Source organism: Pyrgilauda ruficollis, unplaced genomic scaffold (assembly GCF_017590135.1).
Source record: "Pyrgilauda ruficollis isolate IOZ18807 unplaced genomic scaffold, ASM1759013v1 scaffold3, whole genome shotgun sequence".
Lineage (NCBI taxonomy): Eukaryota > Metazoa > Chordata > Aves > Passeriformes > Passeridae > Pyrgilauda > Pyrgilauda ruficollis.
In genome coordinates, this window is record NW_024524377.1 from 15,925,739 (window position 1) to 15,943,550 (window position 17,812).

General features: G+C 36.5%; 1 protein-coding gene across 3 annotated transcripts in view; it reads right to left on the reverse strand.

Moving 5' to 3' along the window:
• Positions 1-1,293: 1,293 nt before the first annotated feature.
• COBLL1 (cordon-bleu WH2 repeat protein like 1) overlaps positions 1,294-17,812 on the reverse strand; it is a 77,962-nt gene continuing 61,443 nt past the window's right edge. For all 3 annotated transcript variants that reach the window (XM_041473278.1, XM_041473277.1, XM_041473279.1), the window contains exons 9-14: positions 17,289-17,357; positions 11,792-12,050; positions 9,238-9,323; positions 6,293-7,905; positions 5,505-5,687; positions 1,294-2,827 (exon numbers count right to left, since the gene is read on the reverse strand). In XM_041473278.1, coding sequence (XP_041329212.1) covers positions 2,741-2,827; positions 5,505-5,687; positions 6,293-7,905; positions 9,238-9,323; positions 11,792-12,050; positions 17,289-17,357 — 2,297 coding nt within the window. In that variant the 3' untranslated portion in view covers positions 1,294-2,740. The remainder of the gene's footprint in view (positions 2,828-5,504; positions 5,688-6,292; positions 7,906-9,237; positions 9,324-11,791; positions 12,051-17,288; positions 17,358-17,812) is intronic.

Consider the following 17,812-nt stretch of genomic DNA (forward strand, 5'->3'; position numbering starts at 1 on the left):
GCAAGGGGATTATAAGAGGTATGGTGTAACTAGTTGCCTCCTGTTGGAAAATATCTGTGATACATGTTGTCAAAACTGTAAATATTCTTACTTAAAAAAAGTAAAAAATATTAAGTAAAAAAAAAAAAAATAGGGCTCAAAAAATAGTCTGTTTACCCTGCATGTAAGGTATCTAAAACAAAAATTAAATGCTGCCTAGCTTGGGCTTGCACTTACTTGAAACACTTACTTGTTACTTGAGCAGAAATGTTTTTATGGTTGAATAATGAATAAATACATCAAGTTCATCAACAAGAGTTTATCTAGTAGACTTTAATAAAAGAGTGTAAGAAAAAGAAGCATCTGTAGAAATACAATAGCAAGATTTAAAAATGTCTTATGTATACATGTTGGAAGAAGAAGGAAAGAGAAAGTTTAGTTAAATGAAATTCCAGCTAGTAACAAGTCTCATTGAAGAGTTTCACAGTACTATAGCACGTGTAGACATTTCAGTTAGTTATCAAGCAAGTTCAGTTACACAAAGAAAAAACCCTAAAATTCAAGCAAGGTGGTTTTAATCTCTGTTACATAAGATGATATTTGCCTTTAGGAGTTCGCATGAAAAGGCAGTTTATTTTTACTATATGGGACTAAGAAACATACAGTAGTACAATTTTGTTGTCAAAACTGAAGAAAAGAACAAAGTATGCTTATTTGAACTTTCCCCAAAACAAGAAATTGGACTATGTTGATTTGTTTGAAAAAGTGAAACATCATATATGTTTGTATTAGCACAGATGGAGATTAAAATTATTTTATTAAATAACTTTGGTCACCTTGGCAGAGAACACCAACATTTGAAAAAAAACCCATAACTCCCACACACCCAAAGTACAAGGAAAAGACTCTTCACAATGCAGCCCCTCCTCTGGCAGTTTCAGATCAGCATTGTGTATAGGAATGCCTAAAACACAGACTTCAAATATCACAATGAACACAGACTAGAATCCAAAGAGCAAGTTACAATTTTCAAGTCTGTCCCTGAAGACACAGTGAAATCTAGAATGTAAGCCCCAGCCAGAAACTAGAAAAGCCCCTATGTCTTTTATCTCACTATTTTCAAGTGAAGGTTGAAACTTTGTTTTGTAGTCAGACTCTGAAATAGATCTTTTGAACTACCACGTGAGCTTCCACCACCCTTGGAATGAACTCTTGATTGGAGGCAAGAACAAATAGGACATGGAAGTGGTGACACACATTGACAAGGGACCAAGATACAGAAAAGAAAACAGGAGAGAAAAGCAATGAAAAAAATGTTCTTCAGATGTCTTTATGAATTTCTTTTTACTAAAATATTCCTTAAAGGGTTTCAGCATTAAGTTAACACCATAACTTGTAATTGGTAATTGACTCTGTACTAGGAAAGTAATTAGACCTCTTTGAGATTATTGCACAAAAACCTGGCAGCAAACAATTTGAAAATGCACATATAGATCAGTTTCTGAAACTGAGTTACATAATGTTTCTAAAGTACAATATATATATATAGTTAGAGAATAGAAACTAAATACAATTGCTTAATTTTCAATCAAGTCCAGCACAAAAATATTTTAATATGGCAAATACCCCAGGATTTGCTGCATGCATCCATAATGTTGCTATTTCATCATGAGTGTGATCATATTTCCACCCCTCCCCCAAAATGTATAATCTTGACAAGAAACTCAAAACAGATGAAATATAACGCCGAACATTTTCTTTTAATAGAGATTCCTGGTTTTGTATTTAATGCTGAATCCATAAATATGATATCTGACATAAGCATGATTTATGTGTTTTTGTGCTGTTTTAAAATTGAAATATCTTATGTTAATAAGTCCAAAGCAAATAATTTTTAGTTATACCTCTAGTAAAAAAAATATTCTATTTCATTAAGTGTCAAAACTGAAATTTGTTTTTATTAGTAAGTGACTATATGTTGATGGTTACTTAAAGATATAATTAGTTCACGAAAATTATTGCTTATCTGAGTGCTAGGTAAATACTATATACAGATATTTAAAGAGTAGTTGAGAAACATCATGTCATGCTACTGTTAAGAAAAGGTTTTGAGTAGCACAAATGTGTCCAATGATTTATGTCCTGATTTTTTTCTGTGTGTGTGCTACCAGGAAATACAATTACAGGAAAGTAAAAAAATAATTCAAATACAAATCCCAATTACTGTCTGCTAAAGGAACAAAAACATCTATTTTTTTTAGACAAAAACAAAGTATTGCATTGAATTAAGATTTCTACTAATTACAATTTTAATTTAATAAAGTAATATGGAGGCAGCATGTGGTATATTTAAGTTCATACAATCTGTTAAAGTAATACAGTTGAAAATTAATTATTTATCTAAACCTTTTAGGTCTCTTCCAATCTGTAATTTCAACACAGTGCTACATATTGTTTAGTCTTGAAGGCTAAAATCAAGAATCTTCAATTCTTGTTCTATCATAAGCAAAGCTCACCTACACCTTGTCTTAAAACTTTTTAGCAGCACAGTCAGCTTTATAAAGATAAAAAGGCAAAATATTACTATAATTTACATATTCTAATAATCTTTTCAAGGCATCAAATGACCCAGCTTGAAACTGTTATTACTGTTGACAAAAATATATTAACATATACTTGCATTTACATTTTCAAAAATTTGTAGTTAGTATTAAGTTGGCCTATGAAGCAGTAGTAAAGTGCAAAATATTTGGTATAATATTTAGGGATTAGCCTTAGCTTCTGTGGAATACAAAGGATTAAGCCTGGCTCTTCCATTGACAGCTATGGTGTTTGATGGAGGACCAACCTGGAGGCATGGTGGGGGAAAAAAAAAAAAGAAAGGAAAAAAAAATTAGAGAAATGTTAACCTAAATTTCCAGATTTTTATCTCTCTAATATGTTACACAATGTTACTTCATTTAGTGTTTTTCTCATTGCAATGGAAGACCTCTAAATTGATTTCTTAACTAAGCATATATTTCACAGAAGAGGAACCAGAAGACATTTCTTAGAAACTTATTTTATCCTGACTAAAAATTTCATGTATAATTATTCAAAAGACACATAATTTTTAGTCCTTCTCCACACCTGGTTGCAAAGAAGTACCTGAAGAACATCACTAAACCAAACATTTTTTTAAATATTGAACAGACCTGATTTCTTACTATATCTTCCAACACTTTATACTATGGTAATGTTTCTTTTATCAGAAGCAAACCGTAACTTTTAGCAGAGATAGCCAAAGCCTGATTTTCAGTGGAACTGCATAACCCACAGCTCCAATTGGAGTTAGTGAGAGCTGTAGATGCTCCACAGCCAAGAGAACCACATACCACAGCACACAGTTTACTAAACACAATGAAAACATTTGCAAGACAAAAATCATTAAAAACAAACCTCACTTGACCCATTTTAGGTTAGTAATTACTGAGGGCCCTATTGAACAGGAAAGGCCAGCAACACAAAAGGCCACAGGCCACAGAGCACTGCATACTCGCTACTTATTAAGTAAAACAGAGGGTGAAAAAAATTAAAGAACTTAATTATTTTCAGAGCTGCAAGAAGAAAGATTATGGTAAGAGGTAAAAAGAGAAGCAAGTACCTGACAGACATTTCTCATTGTTGAAATGGATCAGATTATCACTCCTTTTCCTGACTGCAGCACGATACTTGAAGCTATGAGGTGTATGCATTCTAGAAATCCTCCCAATTCTCAAAAGCACTTTTGGGTGCAAATAACTTATTGATACAAAATGCTTCATTTCTCTGTCCCACTACTGCCAGTTCTCCATGTTAAACATAAAATGAGACCATGTTTTTATTAAATTTGCTGTAGGCCAAAAAAATCTCTTTCTGCTGTCAGACATACCTGTACCACAGCATATGCACTCTGAGAGTGAAAAGAACAGCATGTACAATTTTATGCTTGGCAAAATTTCAGTGAGTTCTTCACTGCATTTTGTTTGTGTTCCAGGGGTTTTTTTAAGCCTGGTTCAGATTTCTGTGCTGCAAACTGCTCTTCTTTATGGTTACAGCTTCTTCATTATTATAATTTCTTCTTAAAAAGTACAGTCCTTTCTTCACCCCAGTCTCAACATGTAGTTTACTGACAAAGCACATCTCCCACCCACAGAGGAGAAAGGGAGGGGAAAACCAATTTCAGTCATTATCTCTCACCCCTTTTCCATGCCATTCTGGTACCTAGACTGATAAAGACTATATGGGTCAATTCTACACTAAGAACATATCTATTAAAACAAATGAATAAATAAATGAAGTGTCATATTATTCAGAATGTAATTATGCACTAGAAGAAAAAAAAATCCTAAAAATATATGCAAATAAAACCCAAACAGTATTTCTGGTAGAACAGATTTTACCTCTAACAGATTTTGAACAATACAGCGTTTTCTTCATCTTATCCTGTTTTTAATATGATTACTGACATGTAGTTAGCAGCAATTCTACAGTGTATTATATACCATTTTTACTGACTAGAGATCAAACTCTACTTGAGCATGCTTGCAACTTTCCCAGGAAACTCAGTCTTCCTATTCACTGGAGGAAGGAGATTTACAAGCCTCAGAGAGGATGTTGCACTCCTACACGGAAACGAAAACCTATTAAATGGAACATTCCACTATCTGACCACTCACTGCAAGATTTTGACCCAAGGGAATCAAAGACTTCCATAAAGCAAACAAACAAAAATGTCCCATGTATCCACTTGCCACACATGATTAGGTTCTTTCAAGTGGAAAAGGGAAGAAAAAAAACTACTGAATTTCTTTGACCTTCTGCAATGAAAAATTATTCTTCAAAACAGAATGCAAAATACTAATGTGAGGTCAAGAAAACTTTGTGAGACAATGATTTTCTGGTTGCAAACTTAAAACAGTACACATTTTAGAAATGTAGACTGTTTTACCCAATGAGAGATATGTACATTAATTTTAGGAGAAAGTTTTTAACCAGAGCAGGTAGGGGAAGATGGTCCTTCCAGGACTGTTTGACAAAAGACTGAGAAATATCTTAGTTATGATGCCTAACAGACTAAAGACCTGATAAATTGTAATAAATAGGAAAATAGTCTTCAGAACTGTGTGTTATCTGCCTGCAAAAGGTTGTAGCCACTTCAGGTCTAGAACAAAGCTGCTCAGCACGTTTCTAAAGCCATACCATTTCAAACCATGTAAACACAAACAAGTCAGATTTTATGGACAAGATACTTCATGATAACCTAGAGATTTCTATTTCACTATGTTTGTACTGTATGAAAATACAGACATTTGAAGCTCTGTGGGTGCATTCACCAGTTTACTATGCAAAACTGACCCTCTTCCCCACCTCCCTTCCCATTGTTAAGAGACCTCCTGGCAGCAGTTTGTGCCAAAACTAACTGCTTTTAGAATCAGGCATCAGTATGGTAATTTTGAAGGAAGTACCATGAGTTCTTTGTTTTGGATGCAATGATGAAAACTCACCCTTTTCAATTTGGCAGCAGCTTCTCCAGAGCGGATTGCAGCCAGCAGGCTCTGGTGGATCTGTTCGGGGTCAGCACGCGGGAGCGTCATCACGGTTTGTCTCTTCGTGACAGGGCGTGGGTGGTCAGGGGAAGCACCTGACTGCGCCTGACTCTTCTGCTCACTATGCACATGGTTGCCTTTCTATAAAGGGAGGAAGTGGAAGGAAAGGAAGCCAAAAAGTTTTCATCTGAATTAGTTATAAATGGAAATCTGAAACAACCTGGCACAAGGTTGCATAGCAAACTGCTGCCATTCTAGTGTTTGCTTGGTTCAAGATTTCTGACATCAGCCACATTTCCAGCATAGCACATAGTTTCTCTCTGAAGTAATTATGCTAGCAAAATTTTATAGCTCCATTCAAGTGTGCTTGTGGCATGAGCACTTGAAGCCAAATGGATAATACCACTCAGAATTAAATTTAAGAAACCAACACACTAAATTATAAAGAACAAATTGAAAACACTCCAAACATAAAAATAAGTATTACACAGGATATATGACTATTTAATTTACAGTTCTTTAAAGTAGGGGATGCTAATTATGGCAGGAAATAATTATTTCAAATCATCTGAATGATGTTGCTTTTTAACATTCCCTGTATTCCTGCACTTCATTATAAAGCTGTGCTGCTGGTGGACACCAGGTGGACAGGGTGTTTTCCCTGCACAAATACAGCACTGCCTTTACATCAGGTGTGCTTGATGGCACTGGATCCACAGTCAATTAGTATTAGAAGTAAAGTTTACCTTATCCATTAGACTGTTTTGTGATCCTGCTGTTATGGTCTGTAAGGAAGGACTTTTCACTTCAGGCATGGAGGTAGCTGAGGAGAATCCAGCTGCCAAAGGGACAGAGGAGAGTTCCACTGGAAATTCCTCTCTCGGTGCCTGGCTAGCGATTGTACGTGTCTTATTGAATGATTGTGACCTTTTGACGGCAGATGAGACAGCAAGAGCAAAAGGAGATGGTCTTGAACTGGAATATGGCTTTGGAACTGCAAAAGTTCTGAGAGTTTTTAGATTCAGTGGTGCTGGAGGACAGGAGGGAACATTTAAAGGCTTATTGCTTTTAACAGGAGAAGTGGAAGATTCAATGATTTTTCCACCATCAACTTTTTCTTGATCTGCAGGAGGAGAGGGAATACTTGTTTTTTGTAAAGCCAAAGAAGTCAAATCAGGTGATGAGATTTTTTTACCCATCTCTGTATTCTTAACTTCATTTTGAATTGAATTAGGAGCACAAGCCGTGCTTCTGGCAGCTGCAGATGTCACATAGTGACCTGACGCTCTTCGTTGCATCTGCAGATAAAAAGAACTAGGCTTCATTGTAGGACTTAATGGACTTAATGCATTTGACTTGTCCTGAGTCTCAGAAGAAGCATTTGTATTATCCAAGTTTAGCATCAGTGGGACAGGCTGCCTGAAAGACTCTCTTTCCATCTGGTTGCTCTCAGTAGTAATCTCAGCTCCAGAGGTCATGGTATGTTCAGAAAGGCTGTTCACTCTCTGCAGCAGACCATTTGCTGCCGCAGGTTCATTCTGTGACCCAACCTGTAAAGGACCCACAGTTTTTGACAGATGAGGCATTTCAGTTTTCACTATGAATTCTTTGGGGTCTTCCAAAGCAGATAATACTTGATCCTTATGATCTGATAGAACTTCTGATTCCCAGCTCTTCATCATTTCTAAGAATTTTGGAGGCACTATCTTATAAGTAGTCATCCCAATTTTTGGTATGTAATCCCTTGTAATTTCATTAGCAGGTTTGGGTTTAGGTTTGGTGTCCTGTCTATAAAAAAGCTGACCTTTTACAGGAGAGTCATCTGGAGTTTCAGCAGTTGTTTCTGGTGAAGCAAAATCACTGCCATTTATACAGATGTGACTCTGGTCTTTTACTGGAATTACTTTTTTATGAGTTACTTCTTGTGTCTCAAGATTTTGTTCTATTGAAGTATCTTGACTCTTTTGATGCGTTCCATGCATCACTTGAGCAAGGGAGTTGTTCTTATCTCTGTCGTGTTGAGGAACCTGTTCTCTAAATGTGGATGACTGAACACCCTGAGGAACAGTAATTTCCTTCTGTGCAGTCCTTCCCAAATTGCTATCCAAAGTCTGGATTCCAACATCCTGAGTTTTTACTGTGTCCAAGCCAGTTGCATTTGTTTTGCCACCCTGCTTTTCTGAAATCAGTTGAGGATAATTCCTATGACTTAGAGAGATGTCATTTTTACATGCCTGGCAGTTTGATAGTCTGTCAACTTCAAGCTTGTTATTCTCTTGAAAATCTACTGTTTTAATTTCAGCTGTCTGAAGTTCTTTCCCTTCTTCTGCTGCTGGAAGGAGTTTTGTATCACTGTGATCTTTAAGTTAAAGAACGATTCCAAAATTAATACAAATGCCAAAAAGATTCAAGCTTCCTTTTTACATGATGAAGCTCTGCATCCAGTGTATTTAGTAACAATTACTAGCTTCTCACTGATGCTAATATTTTCCATAACCCTTTTAAAGATATATATATATATATATATATATATATATTTGACTAATATTGTCAAATAATTGTATTCTAACTCAAGTATTCTTCCTTAATAAACAGGTTACAGATGCCATGCATCGATTTAATAGAAAAAACTATTCCACAACAATTTTAAAAGTGCTAATGAAGTCAGTTCATTTTATAGGCATCAAGGACTACTCAATATCAAGTTAGATGCAGTTTTAATTTAGTTCTACACATTTGTGGCTTCTGTTCTTAAATTTTAATGTTACAGATCTTGTCAACTACACCTTATGTATTTATACAAGGAAACAGTTGAAAAACATATGGACAAGAGCAATTTGCCAAACCTGTTTTTCCTATGCTTTAGTTGGTCTGATAATTCAATTTTCTACCCCTGGACTAAACATGTGATCATCTGCCAAACACATGAATATTTTAGTCAATTGTTTTAAACACAATATTGGTAAAAATTAAATTTTTCAGGAATAGTCATATGGAGTGGTATTTTATGGGGGGGGAAAAACCTCATTTCATGTATGCTATAAAATGGTAGTTCAAATTTATATCACATATAAACAGGACTTGTGTTGTTATGATTTATTAACAGAGGTGTACTGAGTATAAAAGACAATAGAAGGCCTAATATATAAATCTGAAAATCAGTGTCACAAAAGAGCAAAATAAATCAGTCAGGCCACTAAATCCACAGAGAAATTTATGACTCATTAGATGCACAGGATGTCGTCATTTTGTTTCAGATCAGTGTGTCACTTTATTTTATTTGTGCTTAAAAATATTTGCATTTTCATGCAGAAAACGCACCCTAATTTCCTAAGCAAAGAACAACTGATGGCTACTTCTTCCCCAGTGGGATGTGGCAGCCATGTCACCCCACTGGCAGGATTGCCTGTGTGTCCAGCCTTCCCCCTCTTCATTACTGTCCCACCCACACCATCCTATAACAGCATGATGCAGCTTTTACTACTGCTGAAACCAAAATATATTAAAAACAAAACCCAAAACCTGCAGCCAATACTTGCCACCTCATCTCAAAGAAAATACAACAGAGCTAGAGCAAGTGTAAAGAAAATAATCTGATTATAACAGTCCAAAAGTTGACTATATAGCCATTTCTTCAAAGGAATAGGAAAGTTCAAGCTTCAAGTATTAACAACAAGCAGGAACTACTCACCATCAGTTTTATTTTGATCTAAAATTTTAAGCTTCCTGTCTGTTTGAAATCCAGCATCCTCGCTGCTTATCTTAGTCTGTAATCCTCTGCAAAGCACAACAGTACATTAAATATGCTGGTATCATTCATTTCAGTAAACACAAGAAATGATGCAAGAGAACTGGCAATATTCTCCAAACACAGATGGACAAAACAGAACTGCTCTGCCAAACACTGGAATACTCAACAGAATTGACTTAAAAAAAAAAAAAAGGCTGCCATGATATTTTACCAAAATGACATGCAGATCCACTTGCTTCTGTGTAAGCAGATGATCAGTCTTCCCTTCTCTTCTCCCCCTCCTTTTGTTTACATGCGCAGCTTGAAGAACCCACTTTCCAACAGCCACTCCATTCCAGTGAAGCCACAATGGTTCTTCACTCATATAAAGTGTTCTGACACCCCCCAATCTGAAATGTGTCCCTGACTTTGTCCCCACCACACTGCATGAGACATTGACTGTGTATGAACACATGAACTGAGCAGTAGACTTCTCAAAGTAGTCCCTTTCAAGAAAAACCTTGAGAACAGCAAAGAAACACACACACAACACGTTACTTGCATTCTAAATATCTTAGAAACATATACAATATCTATTTCCCTCATTTCATGGGGGACAAGAGAACTGCAAAAGTGCTGAATAAAAACCTTATGTTTTGGGCTGGCAGGGACATATTAAGTCCTTGACTTCAAAAGGTAAATTAAAAAGGCAAAAATACTTAAAAATTTCTTAATAAAAAGTTATTAAACCCTCAAACTTTATTTAAGGTATTTTTACAATATGTCATTAGAAATACTGGCATTATTAAGATTCCAAATTATTTGCCACATCAAATGCATTAGTTGTCAGAACCAGTGCTTTGAGCTGACACATCTGCTTTGAATGATTTAAAATTATACATTTCTCAATAACCATCCATGCTCGTGTTGTCTGCATAGTTCCAAACACACTGTAAGTGTCCCATAAACTGCTGAACAGGAGCATATGCTCTCAAAATTATTGCTGGAAGAAAGTTACAGCTTAGTCCTGCACCCTTGCTTAGCTCCATTCCTTTCAACAGAGCTGAGTGACTGAGCTAAAACTATTAACAACAGGCTGTACTAGATTTTTAATAGGAAGTTTTAAAAAAATCAAATCAAAACCCACCAAACCCAAAAGCCACAAAACACCACGGAGTATCAATACAGAAATTAGTGGTTTCGACTGGAATAGTTTGCATGTATCCCAGGCTGGATTAAAAAGAAACACTTCTCAAAGTAACTAGATCTTATACATAAGATCAAAATTATGCAAAGTTTTCCAGAAATATAATGTCAGAGAAACCCCACTCCTCGTTTTGAAATCCCCAAGATATTTCAGGAAGCAGCTGCCAAACTCTAAAGCCAGAGTGCAGTACCTTCTACCTGATCATCACCAGGATTATAAGACATGAATTGGTAGTAACCTTTCATAGGGAGGAAGGGAAAGAAAAATCCCCTGGACAATTAGGCAAACTGGCCCAATAACACAGGCCTGACAAATTGCAAATTCAAGACAATTTATTAGCTCCATAAAGAGGAGAAACACCCAAGCAACTGGGACAATATTCACCAGGACAGAGTATCAAAGATTTTTGCAAAGCCACATGTGGCCTTGGACGGACAAAAACGTCCCTTCAAATACAAGCTAAACCTCTCTTTACTACCTTGAAAGTTCTTGGCTACTAGGGCAGTCACACGTTTTGGCTTCAGTACTATAATCGAAATAGTTCTTTCAATTTAATTTGGGAACAGTAGCCAGCTTAGTTGCCCCAGGGAACAGAGAAATAGTGAATTACATTAACACAATGGGACTTCTCTGGACAATCAACATTTATTTCAAGCAGGCACTAACTCATGTTGGAAACCTGCTGAGTCAGGTAGTTTAACAAACATGCTGAAGGGCAAAGGTACAGCATCACCAGAAGGGAAAAAGAGTAGTTAAGGAAACTAATGTGTTTATTCTTTAAAAAAGCTGAATTAACTTGTTTTCCTGAGAGCAAATGGATTGAGACAGGTCAAGACCACATATAAGGAAAAGAAAAAATAAAAATTAAAGCCAAAACAAATATGCAAGCAATAAGAATCATGCCCAAAAGAACAGAAATGGCTGATGTATCCATTTTACCCCATCTGCAAGAATGAATTTGTACATTTTTATTTAACTAATCAATCCAAATTTTTTGCAGCATTCTGCTCTAGTAAATACACTGGGCATTTTAGATCTGGGTTCAGCTTTTCTGGGCTCCAGCTGTTTGAGTAGTAAGGAAAGGGAAGATTAAACAGAACTGCAGAACACTTCATTGTCATTTTTGTTGAAAAGCTGCATGAATTACTGTGCACAGAAGAGTGCCACAATGAGAGCTAAGCACATTACAGCTCATTCCTCTCTCACAATTCTCTATTCTGTGCTTCACAATGAAACAGGACTCTGCATTTTATTTGCCTCCCCCATTGTCCCCCCAATGCTCCTTTCTTTGTCACAAAACGTACTTACTTGCCATCTGTGCTCATATTTTCTTGTTTTTCTTCCTCGAAGCTTTGCAAGTTGTCTGTGGGAACACTGCCAGGAGCAGGAGCTGATGAAGCAGGATCGTTTTTGTCATTTCCCAGGGATACCTCAGCAGAGCTGAAGGCTGCAGTAACCTCTCCTATCCCAGGAGAGGTATTGGTACTTCCACTGTCCTCTCCCTGTTGCACACCTATTTCCTCCCTTTCATCAATTTCTTCCAGGTTGTATTCTGAGCTCTTTACATCTACAATAACAAAAGAAAGGAAAAGAAAGTAAAAATATCTCCAAACCAGCAAAACCCAAACCAACCCACAGCTCTCGATGCAGGTTGTAGATTAAAAGGGACTGTTCAAGACAGCCTAAGAGTAGTTTAAAGAAGGAAAACAGATTTTTTTTTTTTTTCATAACTCAGGTAAATTTCAAAAATAATTTAAAATTTAAGAGATCCATTCAGACTTCACAAAATTCTCTGATTCTTTTCAATTCTCTCTCTTGACACAAGAATATGCTGACCACCATGCTACTGTCCATCTGGTTCTATATCTGTACCTACTGTAAAACATTTTCCATATTTAACCCAAGTATTGAATTAAGACTGTTACATATATTTTTATTTATCTCATAACCCCAAAATTCATGGAGGTGGACAGTTGCTTTTACCCAGACTTCTTGTACTTCCATTAGCTCTCCAGTGAGTTTTAAAATACACAGATATCAGAGTAGGAATGTTCAAGAACTAAAGAGTAACTGAAATACCAATTTTGCCCAGGAGTTGAACAAGTTTCACCAGCACTATGAAAAATTTCCCATAACCACCCTAACCATATTAAAAGTGTCTGTTGCAGTACTTCATGTTACAGTACAAAAATAAAGCTCATTAAAAAGTGCTAATCCATAAAAATACTGATATTTGCAGCCAGAGAATAGTTAAACTAAAAGGCTGAGTTGCTGGATTAGGACACAAATAAATCAGTGTATTTGAATAAATACACCTGACCAGGGTACTCCCATCAAATACACCTGACCAGGGTACTCCCATCAGCTTTGGGTGTACTGACACCTGTTAGGGACAAGCCTTGCACTTCGACAATTGGGTTTCAGTCTAAGCAGTATCAGTAAATTTGCAAGTGTAAACCAAAGGCAACAAAGAACAAAAAGCAATACTGGAAAGTCACAGATCCCAGAGCACAAAAAAAGAAAAAAGTTAAGATTGACAAAAATGTTAGACTGACTTTTTTTAGCAGCTGGTATCCTACAATGCTTCTAGTACCTCTAGAGAAGTACAATGTTATAGAAAAGTATTAAGAGAATGTATGTATTGGAGAAAGGCTCAGTGCAGAACAGAAACTTTGGTGTTTACAATGGCGTCATTATTAAGAGTTCAGCAATACCAAAGATACTCATTCAGAGTTACAGAGAAACTACAAAAGCCAAATATCTTACAGTTTAATTCTTAGTTTTATATCGCAATCTTGTAAGAGTGTTTCGTAGTTACACATTAAGCAATATGATCAACACATGCCATAGTGCTGAATGCAGAGGCAATTTAGATCCCCAAGGAAAGAAAGGCAAGACTGCAAAGTGCTGCAGGTGAGCTCCTTCCACATGGTTTCAGCACAGGTACATACAAATACGTCACATTGGTATTACAGGGACTCCTACAGGTTTACTAGTCATAAGGGCCTTCTCTTCCTGTCATCATCCAACAACCCCTTTTCCACCTAGGGAACACTCATACCCAGCAGCCTCATACTTTGGGGGAACATTTTAGTGATGGCAGTATCATTTCATGTGTGACAAGTTAAACATACATCTGTCAAAATGAAAAAACAAAGCGTAACAAATGTGAGCAAACATTGAACTGGCTAAGATTATCCCACAGCCCGTAACTGGCTCTCTAGAACACTGCCTCCTTTACTGGTGAGACCTATTATACCATGGGCCTGAGCCATCACCAACAACAGGAACAAAGACTGAGATTTTCAGTCTAAATACTCTATGGAAACCTGAATTAGACAACAAAGAATAGCCAGGACTTCTGACAAGAGAAATTGAAGCATTCTGGAGCTGCTATGGCTTTATGCCCAGGCACTGCTGGCATTTCTCTGCTGCTTTTCCTCTGGAGAGGAGTGTAACAAAGGCTGAGTTGTATCTATACTCCTGGGATGGAAACTTAGCTTGGGTTGGTAGGAGACATTCCTGACATTCCTGCTATGTGAAAGTCTGTTCTTTGCTGTGCTTCAAACACTTCCAAGCGTTGGGGTCGACTAACCTGACCTACAAATGGATAATACCAAACAAAAACAGTCCTCACACTTCTTAAAAAATGCTCTACCTCATCTGTCAGCATAAGACCAGCCCTGCTTGCTAGTGGATTTTATCTGTTACTGGGTCTCATTCCAGACCTGGGCCGTCACTGCTGCAGCAGAATAAAACATGAATACATTTGACACAAACAACATTTAACAACCATCCTTCACTTACGTCATGCAGGTAACTCCCTAGGGGACCACTTCAGATTCTGATTTGTTTCCAAACCCTCAGTCTATAGCTTTTACATGCAACATAGAAGAACTTACAGCAATACTGGCTACATACTGTTGCCCTACTGCTTATACACCTTATTCGTAGACCCACATGTAATATAAATTGCATATAGTTTATTCTCTTAGAACATTAATCACTGGGTTTTAAGTAGCCCTAAACCAATATAGCTACAGTGCATCACTGTGAAGGTAGATGTATAGATAAGTACACACATATATACATATATATACACACACATGCCCCTGATGACTGACATACCAACTGCAAGTCTCCTTTGAGCAGTAAGAATACCCCATGCCCAGCAGAGAATAGGCTGGTGCTGTTCTGTGAGCTCTGCTGCTCATAAGCACCAGAGCTGGAAAGCCTGACTGCATCACACAAATCTGCTCTTGACTCTACAGCCCCTAACAAGGTGCTTAAGAAATACTGTAACCAATAGGATTATATCAAGGGATTTGTCTGATGGAAAGTTTTCTAAAAATCTCTGATTTCAAAATTCATTTTGAATACTGTTTTACTGTCTTCCCTAGAAGAAGACTAAGCATTGATTAAACTTTGGGAAGGTGAATAAAAATTGTAATTGATAAAGAGAATTGTTGTTTATAATCCCAAATGTTCACATTACTTCTCTGTCAATGCTTATTCTAGTAGGCGTGTGTCTTCAAATGACTTTTGTCAAGGTACACACTGTTTTTACACCATGGGAAAACTGTCATTTCACAAGAGAAATGTTGCCTATTCCATACTATATAGCGCCGCATAACATGTATGTGTTTAAGTAGTGCGTAGCTAAGAGACACCAAGTCGAACATTTGCAGTGGTTCATTTTAGGCAAAAGGTAACACTGTATTTGCAGCTTAGTTTTTTTGCTTATTTGCTGAAGTAACACCGCCTAACAGAACCACTCTGGAATGCCAGTCACAGCCGAACAAAAACTCCCAATGCTTCCCAGATGCCTGACAATCAAAGCAGTATTAATGCAAATGGAAGGAACTCCTGGGTTTTGGTAAAGTTAAAATTATGTCCAGTTTTGCAATTTAAGTGATACTGAACTATTTTATCAATTTAAAACAATACCCAAACATGAATAATTTTCAGATTAGGAACAGGACAGGTGTACTGCATCTGATTTTGCTGCCTGTTAATATTGGTTCTCACAGCATGAGGGGCTTTCCTAAAAGGACCCTTTATACACAGGCCTCATGACAGTTTCAGAGATGCCACCAGAGAGCAGCAGTATCCCATGAGAAACCTGCACTGCATTAAGTCTTCAGCAAAGGACACGGCACGAAGAGATGAGGAAAACTAGAGACTGAAGATTGTCACCAACTGCAAAGGTAAATCCAGGAGTTCAACATAGACTGCCCTAAAGCCCAGTAAAGATGATTACCTTTTTCTATTTTTTTCATTACAGTTTAAATTAAAATATTTAATTACAGACCTCAAATGCCTCAAGCAGAAGTTTCTAAATCTATGGAAAAATAAACAAGTAATTTCTTTGAAGTTCAGGGTTGTTTATCTACACAGCACTTGGACATTAAAGTGATGGGAAAGGTAAAAATTCTAGCACAGATGAACAATCTTAAGATAGAAACAAGTATAAGAGAACAAAAAAAACTTGATTTAAAATCACAGTATGATAAACCTGCTCATCTTACACCCATTGCATGTAGTAGATGGACAGTTTTCAAAACACAAAATTCAGTACTAACAAACAAACCACTCACTCAGAATTAATTATTCTCTTTCATCTGCTGCAGCAGCTAAAACAAGGAAAGGTTACAACTTTGTGAGATCTTCAACCCCAGACTCCACAGCATAGGTTCATACTCCCATTTAGTACATTACATATTGTTTCTACTTCATGTCTTTTCCAATAATTTACATAAATTGCCCTAAACGCAAACCAAGCCCAAGTTTACTGATTACTTATTTTTTGTTTTTCCCTCTTTGCCAGGGGAAAAATATTTGCCTAGCAGATGACTTGCAGCTCTTGTGGTACATTTTTGTTTTACCACTCCAAACAATTTGACTGGCATCCAGAATAAAACAGCTGGAAAGCTACTTAAAAATTCCTGTCAACTAGCACAGTAACTGAGCGCTTAGCCTCATATAATGACAGTGGCACTCCACAGGCTTAGCATTTATATACTTCATTCTTATTAAATGCATTGAAGAGTTATTTTTTCAGACTGCACTGGCACTGATTATTCTAAAGGCTTTTGCAAATTTTAGAAGACTTCTAGTTACTGTATAGTGTAACTGAACCCCACAGTCTGGTGCTTACAAACAACAGTATTTCACAGTACAAACTGCATAAATTTAAAAAAGTATTATTTTCAGCAGCTAAATAATGGTATTTTAAACAGCTATACTTTCATAAATCACATTTTTCCCATAACACCTAACAAATAATTTAACATATAAACAACTATTTATGCATTCAGTTTAGATTTACAACTTATGTTTTCAAAGGCTGTTCAGATGCCAACCAAAAGCCAGGCACAGATTTGCTCCTGCCCCTATGTTATGCAGGTCAAGGGCAGCACAAGGCAGGGTTCTAAAAACAACCCTGGGCTTTGGCTTTTGAAAAGCTTGTTATGAGGTACAAAAAAAAAAAATCACAGAAATTCTGGATAGTTCTTCTCTGTAACTTATAAGGAAGGAGAGAAATCAGGGATAATGTTTAGTTTATTAAATGTAAAGCACAGATAGCAATACAAAATATATTGTATTTGTTTCTGTAGACAGCAAAGGTAATATATTTTTATTTCAGAAAGCCGCATTTTTACTTCAAAGGAAAACTTAATTGATCTGAAGCACTAAAATTAGTTCTATATTTATGACACATCTATAGTATAGTAATTTATTGCTATGAATTATCATAACTTGCTATGAAGTCAATTTTATCAGTACTTTTGGAGAAAAAACCAACCTGTTTCAGGCTGCATTTCAGTGGCTCTTCTTTCCACTTTAGTGGAGGCTGCTTCTGTTGACTCTGTTACTGCAAAAAGTGAAGCAACAACCTTTACCACCTCTCGCTTTCAGCACCAACAAAAGTTCTAGATAAAATGTTAGATTATGGTCATACAGACTAGTGATTTCTTCAAGAAATTCCCCTGAAACTGCCAGTGCTCATTGTCACATTTTCCAGATATTTTAATCTCAACTCTCAGGTATTTTTGAACCACAAAACCAAATTTCTGATCAAACAGAAGAATTATAAAAAAACAAGTGGACTTTCTCTAAGATTCTTCTAGTCAGCCCATTTGCTATTATACTCTCTCTGATCCAGAGAAGCTAATCTTTTCTCCCCATCTGAAGCAGTCCACCTGAGTAACATAAACACAATTCTATACTTAACCTAACTATAATTAATTTGGTATTGTCTGGGGTTTTTTCCTGATCTGCAGGCTCTAAATATCTCTCTTTCTCACACTTGTGGGAAAAGAGCAAAGA